At 41.2% G+C, this 23,172-nt stretch overlaps 1 protein-coding gene across 5 annotated transcripts in view; it reads right to left on the bottom strand.

The window, feature by feature from the left end:
• The window catches only part of LOC139469914 (uncharacterized), a 59,393-nt gene that overhangs the window by 30,686 nt on the left and 5,535 nt on the right, over positions 1-23,172 (bottom strand). Inside the window, exons 1-3 of one of the 5 annotated variants that reach the window (XM_071252265.1) lie at positions 8,462-8,511; positions 3,111-3,147; positions 97-226 (exon numbers count right to left, since the gene is read on the bottom strand). In XM_071252265.1, coding sequence (XP_071108366.1) covers positions 97-168 — 72 coding nt within the window. In that variant the 5' untranslated portion in view covers positions 169-226; positions 3,111-3,147; positions 8,462-8,511. Of the gene's footprint in view, positions 1-96; positions 227-553; positions 585-3,110; positions 3,148-8,419; positions 8,549-23,172 lie in introns of those variants that run through there. The other 4 variants (XM_071252263.1, XM_071252267.1, XM_071252268.1 and 1 more) reach the window with 4 other exon arrangements.

Genomic DNA, 23,172 nt, shown 5'->3' with positions numbered 1-23,172 from the left:
CCACTGGGGAAAACAAGGTGAGACAAATACTCAAAAAACTGAAGTTACAGTGTAATAACAAGTAGATCTAAAATATTAATCTGGATGTGTTTTTACCTGTTTCCCTGGAGAGTCCCTGACAGAGAGCAGCTGTTCAATGATAGAATCCACGTTTAGTTCCCTATTCATGATGGCTGACTTCAAGCTATGCTGTGACCAATCAGCCCGTTTTTAGTAATGTGCAGGCCTGTGGGAATGAACAAAAGCAAGCGATCACACACAGGTTACACTAATATAATACCATCGACAACTTTCTATACAAAGCATTACACATTAGCATGTAGAATAAGCAATATTATACATGGATAGATTTGCTGTAATACATAACAAGGCCACATACATATGGTTAGGCTTTGTTAGCTTAACAGGTTACTGGGACATAGCAAGTTAAACCAAGTCATACTGACTGCCCCTACCACTTACCTATAAATGTTTACATCCCATTCAGTGTATTCATTACTACTTACTGATAGCTATTTGTTCACAAGTTTATTTTCATAGATTGAATACGTACTGAAAATGTTTATGTGGGTTCAATAAACTTCCCTTTGGGGTTGCCGCGTATTCCCATTCTTTTGATGTATTTATCCAATATCTGCTGAATGCAAACACGATTACTTTCGTGACCATCCAGACCCAGTAGGGCCTCCATGGATAACCACGCTATTTTCAAGAGAGAGGCTAAAAACTGTGCATTGAGTATTGAAAATGGCAGTAATTCAACTGCAGTGTATGTGTGGACAACAGTGCTGTGACAGGTGGACAAAGGCTCTGTTGACAATGTGCAACAGTGATATTCAGAAACCCAGCAACAACCACCACACTTGTCTCCATTAGCTCAACCATAAGCTTTACTCTCAGTGTGTCAAAGTCTGTGTTGTTGCTGGACTTAATTTTATTCATATATATATATATATAAGTCATGGATATAAACACCAGTTAGGAATAGTAGTTTTCTCACAAAATATAGTAATTTTATTCTTACAAAAACAAATAATCTGAAATTGATTGTGGACTTGTTGGGCATAGTTCATGGTGTCGATCACTTTGGGTAGGAAATTATGTTTAAAAAAATGCCATTTTATTGTTCCTCATTCCAAAATTTGTATGGAAATTCAAGGTCATCTTATTGATTAACTCCTGACAAATGATGTATTAGTAATACGGTATGTAACTAATAGTCCAAAGTCAGGCACAAACTTTCATCCTGAGAGTAAAAACAAAATAACTCTGTGTTCACATGGTATTAGCAAAAGGGGAGTATTTTATCACTTACATAGGTAGACATGTTTGTCAATTAATTTAGTTATGATGAAATAGTGTTTGACCTAAAAGTGATACCAGAGTTTTACATTGACCTTCTAATCTAGGAGTCCAGAGGACTGCCAATTATTTATTTCAAGAGTCCTTACAGAAAATATGAGGGTCCTGTAAAGTAAAGAAAAGATATTGTGTACTGTACTGTAAGATGTAATAATTACTTTACTTCATAATATGACAAAATAATTTCCTTTATGCATGCCAGAGTATGACTACCTGCTACCTTTATGGCAATTTCAATTCTAAACAGGACCAAGAATGAAACTGACAAACAAGTAAAATATAATGTCCTGATATATAGCATTGTTTGTAAACAAATAACCATGCACTCAAAATGACATTACAACTCCTTGAATTCAGCCACCTTGATTAATTTCCAATGCTCACATAAACTGTGTTAATCTGACACCTAAAGCAGTTTTGTTCCATAACAATCTACCATGAGTATCTGATGAAGGATATCACCACCTTTACTAGTAATGTACTAACCTAAATTATGTAAACATACAATAGGTGCACCATTCGTTAAATGTATATATGTAATAAGTGATTACTTCTATTGAATAATTAAATTAACATGAGAATTCATCAATGAACAGAAATACTTGTGTTTTCATAAAAATCTTAAAAGTGGCAATTTATATATTACCTAATCAGTAAAGGTTACAACTTGCTTCTTCACCATTTCATTGATTTAACTTATAATAAATGCCAAGTTTTTAAAGGAAAACACATTATTTTAGTTTTGCTCAAGAAACAAATTATATTATTATGGACTGAGATGGTGTTCAGTATAATTCAGCGTTTGAAAATAAGTGGAGTCTTGTGGCCCCTGAGGTTTGCTCCTATGTTATTTGTAGGGATTCCCTAAATTGTTACCTTTTAACATTAGACCTATGACAAGGATCCCACTGTGTGTGCATGCATGTTACACAAAGCTACTTTTCTCAGTTCTCCATGAGATAACACCAAGCACAAAAATGCCTAAAAGCAGTAACCCTTCACTAAAATCAAAAGAGTAGGATCTAGAAAGGTCTGCAATGGGACTGATGTCCTGATAATAATACTTCTCTTAACGCATCATGTCTTGATAACCTTTTTGTCACCAAACTATTTTTGACATTTTGAGTGTATTGCAGACTCATTGACACAAATTTGTTCGAAATTGAAGTGGTCTGCAAATAACAATGAAAATTGGCTGGGAAGAAATGCTATTATTTTACCATTATCATCTATGAAGATGGGCCGGTGTGGACAGGCCAGTAGATATGAGACTCACCATTACAGAGGGTAAATCTGCTTATTTTATTGTCTGTGGACACGGAGACTACTTTCCTATTTTCATGCATAACCACAGAGGTTTAAAAAAATATAACAATTGGTTCTCAGGCAATGGCTTTTGACAACATAGTGCAGGCGGGTGGTGTTTTTTGTTTTTTTTAGGAGGTGGGGTGGAGTGTCAAACTAGAATGTAACCAAATAATAAGTTGTGCACAATCAACCTGGGAAAGGGCCTCCCTTCATAAATGTATTAATTGATGAATAAAATATAGTATTTATCTACCACTGTAGTACCAGTGTGTGCATAACACATGCATACAATGAGCTTTGACTTTATTTCACAACGCTAAGACATTATCGTGAGCATGTAACATTATCGTGAACATGTCAACAACTCAATACTGAAGTATGCAAGTTAGTCCTATTACACTATCGTGCAATGAAAGTGTTAATTGTCTATCTAGACATACCGTATGTATGTAATCCATCGGCAAAATTGTGTAAGTACTGAAAAACAAATCACAATATTTGGTGGAATATTTTCTTTCAATTTATATTTCTTTTGAAAATGGAAAGAAAAATTAAACATGCAACAAGACTTTATGATGATGCGTGCTGTGCCTGAGAACCAAGACTATTTTTAGCCTGATCAAGGTGTTTTTTATATCTCACATTCTTCATTGGTTTACATTTATCAATGGTCACATATCATTTTCATGAATTCTCCCTACATAGCTACTGTGCAACAGCTTTCTGTAACTGAAAATATTGAACAGTAGATAAATGACTGAAATATTTGGCTTACATAGTAATGGATGTTATATGGATAAGATGCCCCCTGATCAAGTTGACCCACTCGGCGAGATATTATCACTATAAAATTAACAAGACATGATCACTTGACCACCTAAGTGTTAACAGAAATAAAAGTTCTCAAAGGTAAGAGTTAATTTTAGTCTATTGGGATTGTTATTACACATATAATCAGAAATACTTCTTAGGTGCTCAAAAACCCATAACACAAGGATAATATTATTGTGTATTTGAACCCTGATGATTTCTTCTATAATTTTAAACTCCAAATAGGTCAAATGTCCACATGATCTTATCCCTCCAAACCAATTAAACAGATTTGACTTATGTAACAGAAGACATCACAAGAGTGTTGTTACCAAAAACAATTGTGTCACAGCAGCACATTTCTGCTTCCATCACTCTAACCTGTCATCAACAAGCTTGATAATGCACCGAACAGCTTCAAGTCCAAGTTGTTTCTGTTTCAAATTTAGGATTTATTAGCTTCAAGTTTGTTAGGTTAAACACATTTTCTTAGCTCTTCCAATATACTCAGTTTTGATAAGTATCTCTTGGATAAGCTAATTTTCAGCTGTTTTTGAGAAAACTTACTTGACAAATATTTTTCTTGACCAATTTTGAAATCAGTCCTGACTTTCATTCATAAACTTCAGTAGTTTCTGAGAAAACTTTTCCCCATTGCACAGACTATGCACAAAGTAAAATAATATGGATCAAGGGTCGTAACTCTGTAAAAAATAACTGAGGGGACCAATTTTCAAACTTCAGTCTTGACAAGTATTACTTAGATAAGTTTTCAAACTTTCACTCATGTAGTTTCAGTAGTTTCTGAGAAAGCTTGTCCCTATTTCACACAGTATGCATTAAGTTGAAAAACAAGGAGCAAGGGCTATAATCTTTAAAATAACAAGAGTTTGCCCCGCCCCTGTTGCAGAATTTATGACATAATTAAATCTAAACAAACCCTAACCTTTTTTAACCGAGGTGGAACTTGTCATGGAAATTGTAAAAAAAAGATGAGTTTAGCGCCTCAGTCCATCTTGTTGCCATGGAAACTTAAAAAATAAAAATTTCTAAAATTTCTAAATAGCAAAAGGCACCAGTTCAGCACGTACCTGACAGACCTCCAACGTTTGATGAAAATATATTGAACGGTTTATGTGGTATGCTCCAGAAACGAACCCTACCCTCACAGAACCTAAGTCCATCTTGTTGCTATGGAAACGTAAAAAATAAAAATTTCTAAAATATTTCAATAGCAAAAGGCACCAGTTCAGCATTTACCTGACAGACCTGCAAAGTTTGATGAAAAAATATTGAACGGTTTATGAGTTATGCTCCGGAAACGAAACGTGATGGACAGACGGAGCCCGTTTCTATATCCCCCGCCAACTTCGCTGGGCGGGGGATAATAAAGAACAGGACCAATTTTCGAAATCAGTCGTGACAAGTATTTCTTATGAATACACAATGCCATTTAGAAAGTGGTCAAATGTAACACATGTTATATTTGGGAGAACCCACTCAGCCACCGAGGCTTCCACAAAAATGAAAGTCCGACAACTGGTAGTCTAGATCACGTACTTTGAGTACCCCTCTGACAAGTGTGAGTTGGCACGGCCTCCCATGGCCGAAAGCTATGAATACACAATGCCATTTAGAAAGTGGTCAAATGTAACACATGTTATATTTGGGATAACACTTTTTTTTAGTTCAAGTACAGATTCTAGTACTTTTTTAAGTTGAGTCCCGTCCAGGATTCGAACCCACACTTGCCAGGGTGAGGCACCTAATCGCCAGCACACAAAGTCAGCAATCTAACCCACTTGGCCAACGAGGCTTCCACAATAATGAAAGTCCGACAACTGGTAGTCTAGATCACAAACTTTGAGTACCCCTCTGACAAGTGTAAATTGGCACGGCTCCCATGGCCGAAAGCTATGAATACACAATGCCATTTAGAAAGTGGTCCAATGTAACACATGCAGTACTAGAAACTAACAGGTTTGATCCACTAGTCCTTATAATGATAACATATAGCCAAACCCTTAAAAAGGGCAAATATCTACTAGTCTTTATGATACCTTAACTATTGTGCAGTTTGGCAAGGACTACAGGACAGGTGCCAATTTCTAACTATGACATGTTATATTTGGGATAACACTTTCGTAGTAAAGTACAGATTCTAGTATTTTTTTGAGTTGAGTCCCATCTGGTTTCAGCATCACTGGAAATTCACAAAACAAATCAATCACCGTTAGCTGTAGTTGATAAATAAATGAGTGTTTGTGTTGATGTTTCATGCCTCAGTCAACAATATACTTACTTGTAGATTTCCCTGGGACTTTCTATTTGTCAGTCCTAAGAACTCTCAGTATATGCTGCAGCCAACAACACATAAAGTATTACTGATGCCATATATGCATGACATACATGGAGATTTCCTTGTTTGAATAACATATTAATTGTGTGAAGAAAATGTAAAATGAACCTCTTAACTTTGATTGTGTTTTTTTTTTATCAGAACAGAAATATGTGCTAAATCTAATGTACAATTTAATTATTTTAAGTGATTCAAACATGCATACTCTTTGCATCCCATGGGACTCACAGTGCATATTACATGTGCCCACTCTCAATCTATATCTGTTTATGTGCTGCAATATTTTGCATCCAGTAAAACCCAGTCACTATCAGTCATATCATAGTGTTCACAAACAAACAAACAAACACACAGATACCTAGATATTGCCAAAGTAACTAACAATTTTCTGCACAGAAACTCAAAACTACTGCCAATTTAATTGACCACCTGACATCTCTGAGAACTTGTAGCTAGTGATAAACAAATAATGAAGGTTACTTCAACTTTAATTTCATAGCCATACAGTTGCAAGAAAGATATTTAATTCAGTGTTAGAAATTGGCACTAGTCCTATAGTCCAAACTACCCAATACTTAAGGTATCATAAGGACTAGTAGAAATTTGCCATTTTTAAGGGTTTTGTTATATGTTATCATTATAAGGACTAGTAGACTAAAAGTGTTAGTTTCTACCACTGATTTAATTATATTTCCTTTGTACTCAAATTGTCAGACATTCCAAAAAATATCAGAACATAGCTAGTGTTTGTAATTAGGGTCCAGGACCCTTAATTTTTGCCCCTATTGTATTTGAATCTAGAGACCCCCTAAATCTTTAACTTTTAACATTAGGATCATAAATAGGACCTAGCTTAACATGATTAACTTATGAACACTAATAGCTATGACAACATCTGACTAAATATCAAGTCCATCAAGTTTTTCTACAACACTAATATCAAGGGTGTATGTTAGTAAGCAGTGGTTGATGGTATGATCAATAACCCATGCTGTTAGGGATACACAGACAGACAGTAGTCACCTTAGTCATGCATTGTAACCAGCTAATCCCCATTGTAGTCAGGTCTTATGACAAGCCTGACACCTTGGGTAAAGTTCATTTACTGAAAAATATCTTTGGGCTGATAAAAAACTAAGTCATGACAATTGCCAACTTGCTAAGATTTATTGACAAGTGACACTTGAATGTCCATACTTTGTGTCTGTTCAGATGATGAAAATAGAAATTACATAAGTCCTCATAAAAAAGTTATGGTTTAGAGTACACATAATAAAAAAAGGGATATTTCCAAAGGTAGTTACTAACTTCTACGAACCCTGCAACTATGTTCAAGGACTACTTTGATAGTGTTTTTTTGCTATACATATTGTTGTGTGCGTTTTGTTTAGTTATTTGGAGACCAGGCTTGGCAAATTGGTAGTTCCAGCAAGTTTGATTAAATCAAACACATTTGTCTTCCAACACAAATTCTATAATAAATAATTTCTTTGAATATCAATCTTGCTGTAGCGTTTTCCCTATGAACACAATGTCACTAATTAAGATATTTTTTGCTGAAAATACACAGCAGACTGGAGCATTCAACCATGGCTTAGTCCATCTTTAAATTAAATACGGATGATATATTTGGAAGCACTTATTTTCCTAGGCATAAATTTCCGGAACATTTCCCACTGGATGATCATAATGACTGAGACAAGACTGAGTTAGTTTCTTTGCTTACATATCTATAGTACACCGAAACATTTACTTGTACAGTTGAGAAAGATACAATGAAACTTGAGTAGTCACACAACTGACTCAATGAAACCTGAGCAGAGCCTCACAACTGCACAAGATCCCACCACCGAATAGACATTAATAAACACGTGAAAGGCTGAATGTCAATAAGCCGAAGAGTAGCATTAGACAATTATCCCCAAATATCAAAGAACGTGTCTGGGAATCCTCTTTGGGTATTGTTAGAATACTAGCGCAAGCACATTTCCTTGTTGATACAACATTAACATTTTGGCAACTCTTAATGCAATATTCTAATATTTTGGGAAATATTGCCAACACACGCAACGCACGCAGCAAAATGGTTTGTGAAATAACTCAAAATAAGAATAATTTGGCCATTCAATCCAAACATGCATTATTGTCCCGCACATCATGTTCATCAATTAACCAGACGCGGACAAATTCATGTTAGACATCAGAATTCAAGACATAAATATGCAGAAGGTGACATGATAATTATTTTTGTGCTCGGTCCTGAGAGAGTTCTTATTATGCATTGTTATGACAGAATCCTTCGAACAAACGTTCACAATGCTAATATCATGCTACGCACAGAATACATACAGAATAATACAGAATAATACAGAAATGAACATAAACAATGGCATTAAACTGTCTCTCACGACAAACCATGAATTGACAACCCGATGACCTGTCAGTGCGAGAGTCAAAAGAAGAGGCGTCTGCTACGACAGTCAACTCGATGAGTTCAATTCACTTGATCTAGTCATATCCTGAGGTATCTAGTGATGGAATGGCATATCGTGGATCAAGTGTATCACCTAATAACATTACCTGCCACACTTCCGATCACAAAATGAAAGAATTTTCACAAACCATTGGTAAAACATGTCAATCGCACAAAAATCCACTCCTCCGATTCCGCGCCATGATGAGATTCTGACATTAGTCACGTGATGGTTGCCACTAGCAACTCATTTCGCTTTCAACGCACCGACCTCTTTTCGTCAACCCAGCTCCCTAAATGACTCTCATTTTTATGTAATCGTCAATGGGACAGAGCCGAATAAAGCGATTGATTTATTTAGCCCGTGTCAGTTCTCGTAAGGACTTTCATTAAATATACATGATCACATTTTCTTTGTCTCGGATTAATTAAATACCCGGGCGCGACAGTATATCACACCGGCTGTGACTCAAGTTATATTGACAGTTAGGTTCTCTTTCGAGATCATTCGGTGTGAGTTGCAAAGTGTGCATGTTCAGTGATTAGGCTTATGTAGAAACAATACTTGACTTGTATACAAGGATATGATTGTTATTGTTTATTTCAACAAAAGATGTGTTTTCATGTTTAGTATCAAAACATGTATCCAGATCAGATCTACACGTTTTTCTGCCAGTCACTGTGCTGTTATTGATCGATCACACTGACAATTATTCAGTTAGCTATTCGTTCATTCATTTAGACAGTTCATTCCCCTTTCAAACGTATAGTTAACATTATCGTTAAACCGAGTTTACTCTTACAGTTAATCAGCCAGTTATTCGTTCATTTTACCAGCTTATTCTCTATTCCAACTTATATAGATATGGTTAATCAAACTTACAATTATTCTGTCAATTTGTTTGTTATTTAACGCCGCACTCAGCACTATTCCAGCTATATGACGGCGCTCAATTTGTATGTTCATTAATTTGTATGGTCATCAATTTGTATGTTCATCAATTTGTATGGTCATCAATTTATATGTTCATTCATTTAACCAGCTTATTCCTCGTTCAAACGTATAGCGTTGTGGTAAAATCAAAGTTATTCTTACATTTCCTCAGGCAGTTATTCGTTCGATCATTTAACCAGCTTATTCCTCATTCCAACCTAAACGTCTGTTGTGCACAACAAACGTCCCTATTCATCACTTTGATCTCACATTTAGATGAAACTTAAATATGTACATACATTTTATATTAATGAAAGTTGTTCATTTGCAGTGGAATAGCTGGATCATGACAACTAATGATCAGAGATCGATATCGATTATCCTTTTTCTTCTTATAGTGCGAATATTGATCTTGAGCCTGTTTGTTTATTTCAGAATGAGCGTTTTCCAAACATAGACGTCGATGATCTAAGCGTATGAATAATCAAAAGCGCCTGTCGGCTCTACTTTAAAGGACGCATATCAACCACGAGTGTATTTGTTGGACAACTGATATATTTCAGTAGGGCTTTTCGGACCCTTTCATGTGGCCTACGATAAACATATGACTGATAGTTTGTTTATATTTTAACCAGCTTTAGGGGTGGGGGAAGGTGAGTTGAGGTAAGCTGAAAAGGTGTGTAATGTCACGTTCAAGAATATTGTACCTATCTATAGCGATCGACCTGCATGTGTGTGTGTGTGTGTGTGTGTGTGTGCTTGGACGAACTAATGCCTGTTCTATTGTGCTAGCCAGCTGAGATACCATGCCGCAATTGCACATGGATAACGAACTCCGAAACAGTCTTTGTTTTATCCCCTTATGCCGAACGTCAGGCAGGGTAAAAGCAAGTATAGGCTATCATCTCTTAACGTATATTGGTGTAACGCGGCCAGGAATCTAAACACCGTCCTTCCGCTCTCCAGGTATTCGCTCTATCAACTAAACAACGGAGGATGTCCAAGGGGCGAAGGAAATCATACTAACGGTCGTGAAAGATTCACAATTACCGTAATTCATACATAAACTTGCATATACATTTGCGTCAATATTGTGGCATCGACAAATTCTAAATAAAATGATGCCAAGGCCAGTGATACTTTATTTTGGACTTCCACTTTTACCATTATATAGATGGTAGCTCTGTAAAAGATCGTTTTGCGGACAAATGAAAATATATATTATATATATTCATTCATAAGAAAAGGAAGGACTAGGTAGGTGTAGCATGACAATCAACAGAACACGTGGGGGTGTATTGTACCAAGAAAAGACGACCTGGGGATGTAGTCAAATAATTTGAGTCATGCCCCAAAGTTTGGTCAAACATTCGTTTATCCGGCGTGGCGTGGTCCAGACCAATATCCCAATGACAATTTGAAGGTGCCGTGTCCACTTTTCCAGTTGCGTCTGGCCATTTTGGCTAACATAGCGGGTGGCCTTTGACGCCGACTAATACCTCTCCCGTTCATGCGCCAGGCGTGCTCTAGGGGAGAAAGGTCGAGACCTTTGGCTGGTTTTTGCCTTTTGTTGGTTGTTTTGCTGCTAGAGGTCAGTTACGATACGTTAGCATCTAGAGAGAGAGTACGGGTTTACGCCGCTTTTAGCAATATTCCAGTAATGTCACGGCGGGGGACACCAGAAATGGGCTTCACACATTGTACCCATGTCGGAATCGAACCCGGGTCTTCGGCGTGACGAGCGAACGCTTTAACCACTAGGCTACCCGACCGACCGCATCTTGAGAGGCATTCTATAGGCGCCCGTATTTTTTCTCGGTTGTACTGTCCAGTGACACTCTATGGACAATATGGACACCTCCAGTTACGTCCACGCTTATCCAGACAGTCCATGGGGAGAGTCTGGACTCATCTGAAAACATCACAGGAGACTATCGGCGATTCCCCCAGTTTCTAAGCTCTAAAACACCATTTGTTTACTGTGGTACAACACCTGGCCGCCGAGCATGCAGATTTCATGAATTAGCTCGTGCATGCAGACGCTTTCTAATCGTCCGTTCAGCATCTTGAACTCGGCTGGCTTGGCGCAAGTCAACAGTTCGATTTCTTAAAGCCTGGTTTCTGATTGGTCAATCCTGGACTTGCGTTGTCGAGCTGTGAGGTCCGAACATTTTGTCTCCAGAAACATGTCCCTGCAAATCACAGACAGAGACACATTGAACACGGCTAAAACTCGCTGTGTTCTGCCAGTTAGAAGCATTCCAAAAGCCCGCACGCATTAAAGTAGAGTTGAGATGAAATTGCGTTTAACGTTGGCGTCCAAGATTATTGCACTAATATAGCGACTTGCATGCACGTGTGTATGTGTGTTTGCTTGTACACTTAATGCCGAGCGCCAGACAGGGTAACAACAAGTACCATCTTTTAAGGTCTTTTGGTATGACGCGGACGGGGATCGAACCACGGACCTTCCGCTCTCCGGGCGGACGCACTACCACTAGACCACGGAGGCGGTCGCAAGAGCTTACGTGTTACTGTGGATAATGAAACAAACATTAATGGCTCAGTGTGATCTGGCGACCTTCAACTGATGTGTGAAAATCTATAATGATCCCAGTACCCACGTACACGGAGGGGTTGCATGCTCCATGGCAATGTTTCAGGTATGTTGGGTTTTGGTTCCAAAAAAGTTCTAACCCTGGCAGTCATTTTTCAAGGTGCATCTTTCTCCTGACGACCGAACGTTATTTTTTTATTTCACGATCCCTACTTATTTTGGAGAGTATAAGACACTAATAATCCGCAGAATACGACTGTTGAAGAAGCGCTAACCAAAACGAAAACTGAATATGGTTGATTTATATGCACCAATGTGATTTAATGTGTTTCGGTGAAAAACAAACATCCATGGTCAAAGGGCAATAACTCTGACATTTGACAGGAAGAATGATCTCCCTTTGACCGTCAGCGATTCTGGTTACACATCGTTAGCCATAGCAATCGGAGGCATACGTTGTAGATAAGAAGGGAAGCTTCGGATTGTGTAACACATATTAAGTGTTTGTTACTTGTTTAACGCCGCACTCCACAATATTCCAACTATATGAGGGCCTGTAAATAATCGAGTGATTGACATTATTGAATAACGCCCCACGCTGTCGAGGTACGAATACACGCAATCAACCAAGTCACCGAGCCTGACCATCCGGTCACTTTCTACAATATATGTTGCGACATGGGGACCAAAATAATAGTCTCACCGGGAATGCCCTCGGGGCAGCACATGATACGGAGTAGCACACGTCTAATACAGGGAGTAATGGTTGTTTCTCCAACAGGACTACACAATTCGCATAGCTAACTCCCCTCGAGGGTACGTCTGGCACGATGCAGTTTTTCTGCGGGAAATTGGTGCCGATTTTGCAACCCAAAAATTGTTTTTCGCGGCTTCGGCGCCATAACTTCTTTCCCACAAGACCTCGTTATTATTAGTCAGAGAGAGTAATATACGGTCCCGGTACAGTATTAGATTGACAAGTAGTCTCACTACTAGTAGCATTTGTGTATGACGTCATTTGCATAAGGTCATGTGTATGACGTCACAACTTTCGGGTGTTTCGCCATCTTGCCTAGTGAGTAAAGTATGTCAACCAAACACTCACTGTTTGTGGTATCTTAATAGAACCCCAAGACCTAAACATTAGAGGTCACTTTACTTTCACTGTCCAGGGATCGTACATTACACAAACTGACCGATAACGAATTCCTGTGCTGAATGTAGGTAATTAAATGGCCCCCTCTACACACAACCCAGACAGCCAAATGGACTTCTCCTAGGAAACGCTGCCTAGTCAAACCCATACAGGACTTTTTGGAGAATGTGAAGACTCCCCAACACTGCAGCCTTCTGCATTACCCAGATTGTCAGAAGGGATGTATTTCTGACAAAAAACCCGACCACTCTCCCAATGCCAGTCAAAAGATTGGGAGATACCAAATCCAAGGCACCGAGAACAATGGGGAGTCGGACAACTTGGTACTTGGGATATTTGCCATGTTTTTCCTGAATCTTGTCAATCACATTAGTGTCAAAAGGGACAGAAAATTCAATGATATTTTAAATGATTTCAATGGATTTATAAAAACGGACAAGACCAGGTTTGTTGACCTGGATAGGCTTGAGGCTGTGTACGGGCCTATTCCTATGAATTTTGTATGAATAATTCTCGATAATATATCTACATATTGTGGGTCGTGCCATGGATGGGCGAAGAGGGTAATAAAACGATGTCGCTTAAGATACTGTGTTTTTGGCTAAAGCTTGGCATCCACTGACAATTTGTTGGACTGTTTATTTACATTTCGATGCAAAATCACTCATTAACGGTTTCGGGTGTGAACTGACTGGTCCTAAGCAGCAATCAGAAAGCCTTCGGTTTCACTTCTCAGGCCAGCCGACATCCTCCATGCGAGGCACTCCCCAGGGTTGCCAGTCTTCTCTACACACTGCACATAAATGCGAATCTGTGGTCTTTCAGATAGTCTCTCCCTGAGTCTGGGTCGATTTGATCTGGCACTTCGCTTGGTTGACACTCATTTCTGTACCATCCAGTAGTACAAAACAATCAACAAAATCAGCATTGACATTGGGATTATGTCTCACATCCTTGGCTCGTTAAAGAAAACTGCGGAATGCCTTTACATTCTTCATAAGAGGATCATCAGACAAATAAATGTACACAGTACAATTCTATCACGAAGAGCCTCCACGTTAATCAAACCACGCCCTCCCATTATAATTGGTAAGTAAACTGACGTCCAAAAGAAACTTTACCAGAGTTTGAAATCACTCTTGCTCGAAAACAACAAAACATACATGCATGAAGTAAAGTGTATTGAGAAGATCAATATATCAACATAATCAACACTGAAAATGACAATCATACCACGACCGAGAATGACGACAGAGCCCCCTAAAGTTGGGTGTGGTACAAAATTCGAGCTTTCAGAATCATGGACAATAGGCAGAGTACATAAACAATCGCTCACGTTCAATAACAAGTCATTAGTAGCGTGTGTGACCACCAAATGCCTCAATACACGCAAAAACTCCTCGACGCACAGAAAGTCAATCGTATGATGAGGTCACGTGTGATTTGACGCCATTCTCCTTGGAAGGCCAAGATCAGTTCTTGCCGGTTGGCTGGAGAGTGTGGTCGTTGTCGAACACGACGATCCATCAAGTCCAAGAGGTGTTCTATGTGGGACGTGTCGGGTGAGCGTGCAGGCCACGGCAGGACGTTGACGTTGTTGGCTGCAAGAAAATTAGTGACGATTCTGGCTGTATGGGCTCTAGCGTTGTCATGCTGATAAATGACACCACGTGGCTGCTGTTGGAGAAATGGTAGGACAACTGGACGAAGAATGTTATCCATGTAACGCTGAGCTGTCAAGTTTCCGTCAACGATGACCAGCGGTGTCCTCTCCTGCCCACAGATCCCTCCCCATACCATGACACCCCCTCCACCATATGGTACGACCTGTTGCACGCAACACGCCGCCGTTCGTTCACCCCTTCGGCGGTAAACACGTTGTCTTCCATGAGCCCTAAACATACAGAATCGACTTTCGTCAGTGTGAAGACAACCCTCTGCCAGTCACGTCGTTGCCAACGTCGTACAGTCCGGGCCCATCTCAGTCGCAGACGACGATGTTGCGCTGATACCTCTCCCGTTCATGCGCCAGGCGTGCTCTAGGGGAGAAAGGTCGAGACCTTTGGCTGGTTTTTGCCTTTTGTTGGTTGTTTTGCTGCTAGAGGTCAGTTACGATACGTTAGCATCTAGAGAGAGAGTACGGGTTTACGCCGCTTTTAGCAATATTCCAGTAATGTCACGGCGGGGGACACCAGAAATGGGCTTCACACATTGTACCCATGTCGGAATCGAACCCGGGTCTTCGGCGTGACGAGCGAACGCTTTAACCACTAGGCTACCCGACCGACCGCATCTTGAGAGGCATTCTATAGGCGCCCGTATTTTTTCTCGGTTGTACTGTCCAGTGACACTCTATGGACAATATGGACACCTCCAGTTACGTCCACGCTTATCCAGACAGTCCATGGGGAGAGTCTGGACTCATCTGAAAACATCACAGGAGACTATCGGCGATTCCCCCAGTTTCTAAGCTCTAAAACACCATTTGTTTACTGTGGTACAACACCTGGCCGCCGAGCATGCAGATTTCATGAATTAGCTCGTGCATGCAGACGCTTTCTAATCGTCCGTTCAGCATCTTGAACTCGGCTGGCTTGGCGCAAGTCAACAGTTCGATTTCTTAAAGCCTGGTTTCTGATTGGTCAATCCTGGACTTGCGTTGTCGAGCTGTGAGGTCCGAACATTTTGTCTCCAGAAACATGTCCCTGCAAATCACAGACAGAGACACATTGAACACGGCTAAAACTCGCTGTGTTCTGCCAGTTAGAAGCATTCCAAAAGCCCGCACGCATTAAAGTAGAGTTGAGATGAAATTGCGTTTAACGTTGGCGTCCAAGATTATTGCACTAATATAGCGACTTGCATGCACGTGTGTATGTGTGTTTGCTTGTACACTTAATGCCGAGCGCCAGACAGGGTAACAACAAGTACCATCTTTTAAGGTCTTTTGGTATGACGCGGACGGGGATCGAACCACGGACCTTCCGCTCTCCGGGCGGACGCACTACCACTAGACCACGGAGGCGGTCGCAAGAGCTTACGTGTTACTGTGGATAATGAAACAAACATTAATGGCTCAGTGTGATCTGGCGACCTTCAACTGATGTGTGAAAATCTATAATGATCCCAGTACCCACGTACACGGAGGGGTTGCATGCTCCATGGCAATGTTTCAGGTATGTTGGGTTTTGGTTCCAAAAAAGTTCTAACCCTGGCAGTCATTTTTCAAGGTGCATCTTTCTCCTGACGACCGAACGTTATTTTTTTATTTCACGATCCCTACTTATTTTGGAGAGTATAAGACACTAATAATCCGCAGAATACGACTGTTGAAGAAGCGCTAACCAAAACGAAAACTGAATATGGTTGATTTATATGCACCAATGTGATTTAATGTGTTTCGGTGAAAAACAAACATCCATGGTCAAAGGGCAATAACTCTGACATTTGACAGGAAGAATGATCTCCCTTTGACCGTCAGCGATTCTGGTTACACATCGTTAGCCATAGCAATCGGAGGCATACGTTGTAGATAAGAAGGGAAGCTTCGGATTGTGTAACACATATTAAGTGTTTGTTACTTGTTTAACGCCGCACTCCACAATATTCCAACTATATGAGGGCCTGTAAATAATCGAGTGATTGACATTATTGAATAACGCCCCACGCTGTCGAGGTACGAATACACGCAATCAACCAAGTCACCGAGCCTGACCATCCGGTCACCTTCTACAATATATGTTGCGACATGGGGACCAAAATAATAGTCTCACCGGGAATGCCCTCGGGGCAGCACATGATACGGAGTAGCACACGTCTAATACAGGGAGTAATGGTTGTTTCTCCAACAGGACTACACAATTCGCATAGCTAACTCCCCTCGAGGGTACGTCTGGCACGATGCAGTTTTTCTGCGGGAAATTGGTGCCGATTTTGCAACCCAAAAATTGTTTTTCGCGGCTTCGGCGCCATAACTTCTTTCCCACAAGACCTCGTTATTATTAGTCAGAGAGAGTAATATACGGTCCCGGTACAGTATTAGATTGACAAGTAGTCTCACTACTAGTAGCATTTGTGTATGACGTCATTTGCATAAGGTCATGTGTATGACGTCACAACTTTCGGGTGTTTCGCCATCTTGCCTAGTGAGTAAAGTATGTCAACCAAACACTCACTGTTTGTGGTATCTTAATAGAACCCCAAGACCTAAACATTAGAGGTCACTTTACTTTCACTGTCCAGGGATCGTACATTACACAAACTGACCGATAACGAATTCCTGTGCTGAATGTAGGTAATTAAATGGCCCCCTCTACACACAACCCAGACAGCCAAATGGACTTCTCCTAGGAAACGCTGCCTAGTCAAACCCATACAGGACTTTTTGGAGAATGTGAAGACTCCCCAACACTGCAGCCTTCTGCATTACCCAGATTGTCAGAAGGGATGTATTTCTGACAAAAAACCCGACCACTCTCCCAATGCCAGTCAAAAGATTGGGAGATACCAAATCCAAGGCACCGAGAACAATGGGGAGTCGGACAACTTGGTACTTGGGATATTTGCCATGTTTTTCCTGAATCTTGTCAATCACATTAGTGTCAAAAGGGACAGAAAATTCAATGATATTTTAAATGATTTCAATGGATTTATAAAAACGGACAAGACCAGGTTTGTTGACCTGGATAGGCTTGAGGCTGTGTACGGGCCTATTCCTATGAATTTTGTATGAATAATTCTCGATAATATATCTACATATTGTGGGTCGTGCCATGGATGGGCGAAGAGGGTAATAAAACGATGTCGCTTAAGATACTGTGTTTTTGGCTAAAGCTTGGCATCCACTGACAATTTGTTGGACTGTTTATTTACATTTCGATGCAAAATCACTCATTAACGGTTTCGGGTGTGAACTGACTGGTCCTAAGCAGCAATCAGAAAGCCTTCGGTTTCACTTCTCAGGCCAGCCGACATCCTCCATGCGAGGCACTCCCCAGGGTTGCCAGTCTTCTCTACACACTGCACATAAATGCGAATCTGTGGTCTTTCAGATAGTCTCTCCCTGAGTCTGGGTCGATTTGATCTGGCACTTCGCTTGGTTGACACTCATTTCTGTACCATCCAGTAGTACAAAACAATCAACAAAATCAGCATTGACATTGGGATTATGTCTCACATCCTTGGCTCGTTAAAGAAAACTGCGGAATGCCTTTACATTCTTCATAAGAGGATCATCAGACAAATAAATGTACACAGTACAATTCTATCACGAAGAGCCTCCACGTTAATCAAACCACGCCCTCCCATTATAATTGGTAAGTAAACTGACGTCCAAAAGAAACTTTACCAGAGTTTGAAATCACTCTTGCTCGAAAACAACAAAACATACATGCATGAAGTAAAGTGTATTGAGAAGATCAATATATCAACATAATCAACACTGAAAATGACAATCATACCACGACCGAGAATGACGACAGAGCCCCCTAAAGTTGGGTGTGGTACAAAATTCGAGCTTTCAGAATCATGGACAATAGGCAGAGTACATAAACAATCGCTCACGTTCAATAACAAGTCATTAGTAGCGTGTGTGACTACCAAATGCCTCAATACACGCAAAAACTCCTCGACGCACAGAAAGTCAATCGTATGATGAGGTCACGTGTGATTTGACGCCATTCTCCTTGGAAGGCCAAGATCAGTTCTTGCCGGTTGGCTGGAGAGTGTGGTCGTTGTCGAACACGACGATCCATCAAGTCCAAGAGGTGTTCTATGTGGGACGTGTCGGGTGAGCGTGCAGGCCACGGCAGGACGTTGACGTTGTTGGCTGCAAGAAAATTAGTGACGATTCTGGCTGTATGGGCTCTAGCGTTGTCATGCTGATAAATGACACCACGTGGCTGCTGTTGGAGAAATGGTAGGACAACTGGACGAAGAATGTTATCCATGTAACGCTGAGCTGTCAAGTTTCCGTCAACGATGACCAGCGGTGTCCTCTCCTGCCCACAGATCCCTCCCCATACCATGACACCCCCTCCACCATATGGTACGACCTGTTGCACGCAACACGCCGCCGTTCGTTCACCCCTTCGGCGGTAAACACGTTGTCTTCCATGAGCCCTAAACATACAGAATCGACTTTCGTCAGTGTGAAGACAACCCTCTGCCAGTCACGTCGTTGCCAACGTCGTACAGTCCGGGCCCATCTCAGTCGCAGACGACGATGTTGCGCTGATACCTCTCCCGTTCATGCGCCAGGCGTGCTCTAGGGGAGAAAGGTCGAGACCTTTGGCTGGTTTTTGCCTTTTGTTGGTTGTTTTGCTGCTAGAGGTCAGTTACGATACGTTAGCATCTAGAGAGAGAGTACGGGTTTACGCCGCTTTTAGCAATATTCCAGTAATGTCACGGCGGGGGACACCAGAAATGGGCTTCACACATTGTACCCATGTCGGAATCGAACCCGGGTCTTCGGCGTGACGAGCGAACGCTTTAACCACTAGGCTACCCGACCGACCGCATCTTGAGAGGCATTCTATAGGCGCCCGTATTTTTTCTCGGTTGTACTGTCCAGTGACACTCTATGGACAATATGGACACCTCCAGTTACGTCCACGCTTATCCAGACAGTCCATGGGGAGAGTCTGGACTCATCTGAAAACATCACAGGAGACTATCGGCGATTCCCCCAGTTTCTAAGCTCTAAAACACCATTTGTTTACTGTGGTACAACACCTGGCCGCCGAGCATGCAGATTTCATGAATTAGCTCGTGCATGCAGACGCTTTCTAATCGTCCGTTCAGCATCTTGAACTCGGCTGGCTTGGCGCAAGTCAACAGTTCGATTTCTTAAAGCCTGGTTTCTGATTGGTCAATCCTGGACTTGCGTTGTCGAGCTGTGAGGTCCGAACATTTTGTCTCCAGAAACATGTCCCTGCAAATCACAGACAGAGACACATTGAACACGGCTAAAACTCGCTGTGTTCTGCCAGTTAGAAGCATTCCAAAAGCCCGCACGCATTAAAGTAGAGTTGAGATGAAATTGCGTTTAACGTTGGCGTCCAAGATTATTGCACTAATATAGCGACTTGCATGCACGTGTGTATGTGTGTTTGCTTGTACACTTAATGCCGAGCGCCAGACAGGGTAACAACAAGTACCATCTTTTAAGGTCTTTTGGTATGACGCGGACGGGGATCGAACCACGGACCTTCCGCTCTCCGGGCGGACGCACTACCACTAGACCACGGAGGCGGTCGCAAGAGCTTACGTGTTACTGTGGATAATGAAACAAACATTAATGGCTCAGTGTGATCTGGCGACCTTCAACTGATGTGTGAAAATCTATAATGATCCCAGTACCCACGTACACGGAGGGGTTGCATGCTCCATGGCAATGTTTCAGGTATGTTGGGTTTTGGTTCCAAAAAAGTTCTAACCCTGGCAGTCATTTTTCAAGGTGCATCTTTCTCCTGACGACCGAACGTTATTTTTTTATTTCACGATCCCTACTTATTTTGGAGAGTATAAGACACTAATAATCCGCAGAATACGACTGTTGAAGAAGCGCTAACCAAAACGAAAACTGAATATGGTTGATTTATATGCACCAATGTGATTTAATGTGTTTCGGTGAAAAACAAACATCCATGGTCAAAGGGCAATAACTCTGACATTTGACAGGAAGAATGATCTCCCTTTGACCGTCAGCGATTCTGGTTACACATCGTTAGCCATAGCAATCGGAGGCATACGTTGTAGATAAGAAGGGAAGCTTCGGATTGTGTAACACATATTAAGTGTTTGTTACTTGTTTAACGCCGCACTCCACAATATTCCAACTATATGAGGGCCTGTAAATAATCGAGTGATTGACATTATTGAATAACGCCCCACGCTGTCGAGGTACGAATACACGCAATCAACCAAGTCACCGAGCCTGACCATCCGGTCACCTTCTACAATATATGTTGCGACATGGGGACCAAAATAATAGTCTCACCGGGAATGCCCTCGGGGCAGCACATGATACGGAGTAGCACACGTCTAATACAGGGAGTAATGGTTGTTTCTCCAACAGGACTACACAATTCGCATAGCTAACTCCCCTCGAGGGTACGTCTGGCACGATGCAGTTTTTCTGCGGGAAATTGGTGCCGATTTTGCAACCCAAAAATTGTTTTTCGCGGCTTCGGCGCCATAACTTCTTTCCCACAAGACCTCGTTATTATTAGTCAGAGAGAGTAATATACGGTCCCGGTACAGTATTAGATTGACAAGTAGTCTCACTACTAGTAGCATTTGTGTATGACGTCATTTGCATAAGGTCATGTGTATGACGTCACAACTTTCGGGTGTTTCGCCATCTTGCCTAGTGAGTAAAGTATGTCAACCAAACACTCACTGTTTGTGGTATCTTAATAGAACCCCAAGACCTAAACATTAGAGGTCACTTTACTTTCACTGTCCAGGGATCGTACATTACACAAACTGACCGATAACGAATTCCTGTGCTGAATGTAGGTAATTAAATGGCCCCCTCTACACACAACCCAGACAGCCAAATGGACTTCTCCTAGGAAACGCTGCCTAGTCAAACCCATACAGGACTTTTTGGAGAATGTGAAGACTCCCCAACACTGCAGCCTTCTGCATTACCCAGATTGTCAGAAGGGATGTATTTCTGACAAAAAACCCGACCACTCTCCCAATGCCAGTCAAAAGATTGGGAGATACCAAATCCAAGGCACCGAGAACAATGGGGAGTCGGACAACTTGGTACTTGGGATATTTGCCATGTTTTTCCTGAATCTTGTCAATCACATTAGTGTCAAAAGGGACAGAAAATTCAATGATATTTTAAATGATTTCAATGGATTTATAAAAACGGACAAGACCAGGTTTGTTGACCTGGATAGGCTTGAGGCTGTGTACGGGCCTATTACTATGAATTTTGTATGAATAATTCTCGATAATATATCTACATATTGTGGGTCGTGCCATGGATGGGCGAAGAGGGTAATAAAACGATGTCGCTTAAGATACTGTGTTTTTGGCTAAAGCTTGGCATCCACTGACAATTTGTTGGACTGTTTATTTACATTTCGATGCAAAATCACTCATTAACGGTTTCGGGTGTGAACTGACTGGTCCTAAGCAGCAATCAGAAAGCCTTCGGTTTCACTTCTCAGGCCAGCCGACATCCTCCATGCGAGGCACTCCCCAGGGTTGCCAGTCTTCTCTACACACTGCACATAAATGCGAATCTGTGGTCTTTCAGATAGTCTCTCCCTGAGTCTGGGTCGATTTGATCTGGCACTTCGCTTGGTTGACACTCATTTCTGTACCATCCAGTAGTACAAAACAATCAACAAAATCAGCATTGACATTGGGATTATGTCTCACATCCTTGGCTCGTTAAAGAAAACTGCGGAATGCCTTTACATTCTTCATAAGAGGATCATCAGACAAATAAATGTACACAGTACAATTCTATCACGAAGAGCCTCCACGTTAATCAAACCACGCCCTCCCATTATAATTGGTAAGTAAACTGACGTCCAAAAGAAACTTTACCAGAGTTTGAAATCACTCTTGCTCGAAAACAACAAAACATACATGCATGAAGTAAAGTGTATTGAGAAGATCAATATATCAACATAATCAACACTGAAAATGACAATCATACCACGACCGAGAATGACGACAGAGCCCCCTAAAGTTGGGTGTGGTACAAAATTCGAGCTTTCAGAATCATGGACAATAGGCAGAGTACATAAACAATCGCTCACGTTCAATAACAAGTCATTAGTAGCGTGTGTGACCACCAAATGCCTCAATACACGCAAAAACTCCTCGACGCACAGAAAGTCAATCGTATGATGAGGTCACGTGTGATTTGACGCCATTCTCCTTGGAAGGCCAAGATCAGTTCTTGCCGGTTGGCTGGAGAGTGTGGTCGTTGTCGAACACGACGATCCATCAAGTCCAAGAGGTGTTCTATGTGGGACGTGTCGGGTGAGCGTGCAGGCCACGGCAGGACGTTGACGTTGTTGGCTGCAAGAAAATTAGTGACGATTCTGGCTGTATGGGCTCTAGCGTTGTCATGCTGATAAATGACACCACGTGGCTGCTGTTGGAGAAATGGTAGGACAACTGGACGAAGAATGTTATCCATGTAACGCTGAGCTGTCAAGTTTCCGTCAACGATGACCAG

Source organism: Haliotis cracherodii, unplaced genomic scaffold (genome assembly GCF_022045235.1).
Source record: "Haliotis cracherodii isolate W230 unplaced genomic scaffold, xgHalCrac1.p SCAF_2, whole genome shotgun sequence".
Lineage (NCBI taxonomy): Eukaryota > Metazoa > Mollusca > Gastropoda > Lepetellida > Haliotidae > Haliotis > Haliotis cracherodii.
This window is presented reverse-complemented; position numbering and strand designations above follow the sequence as displayed.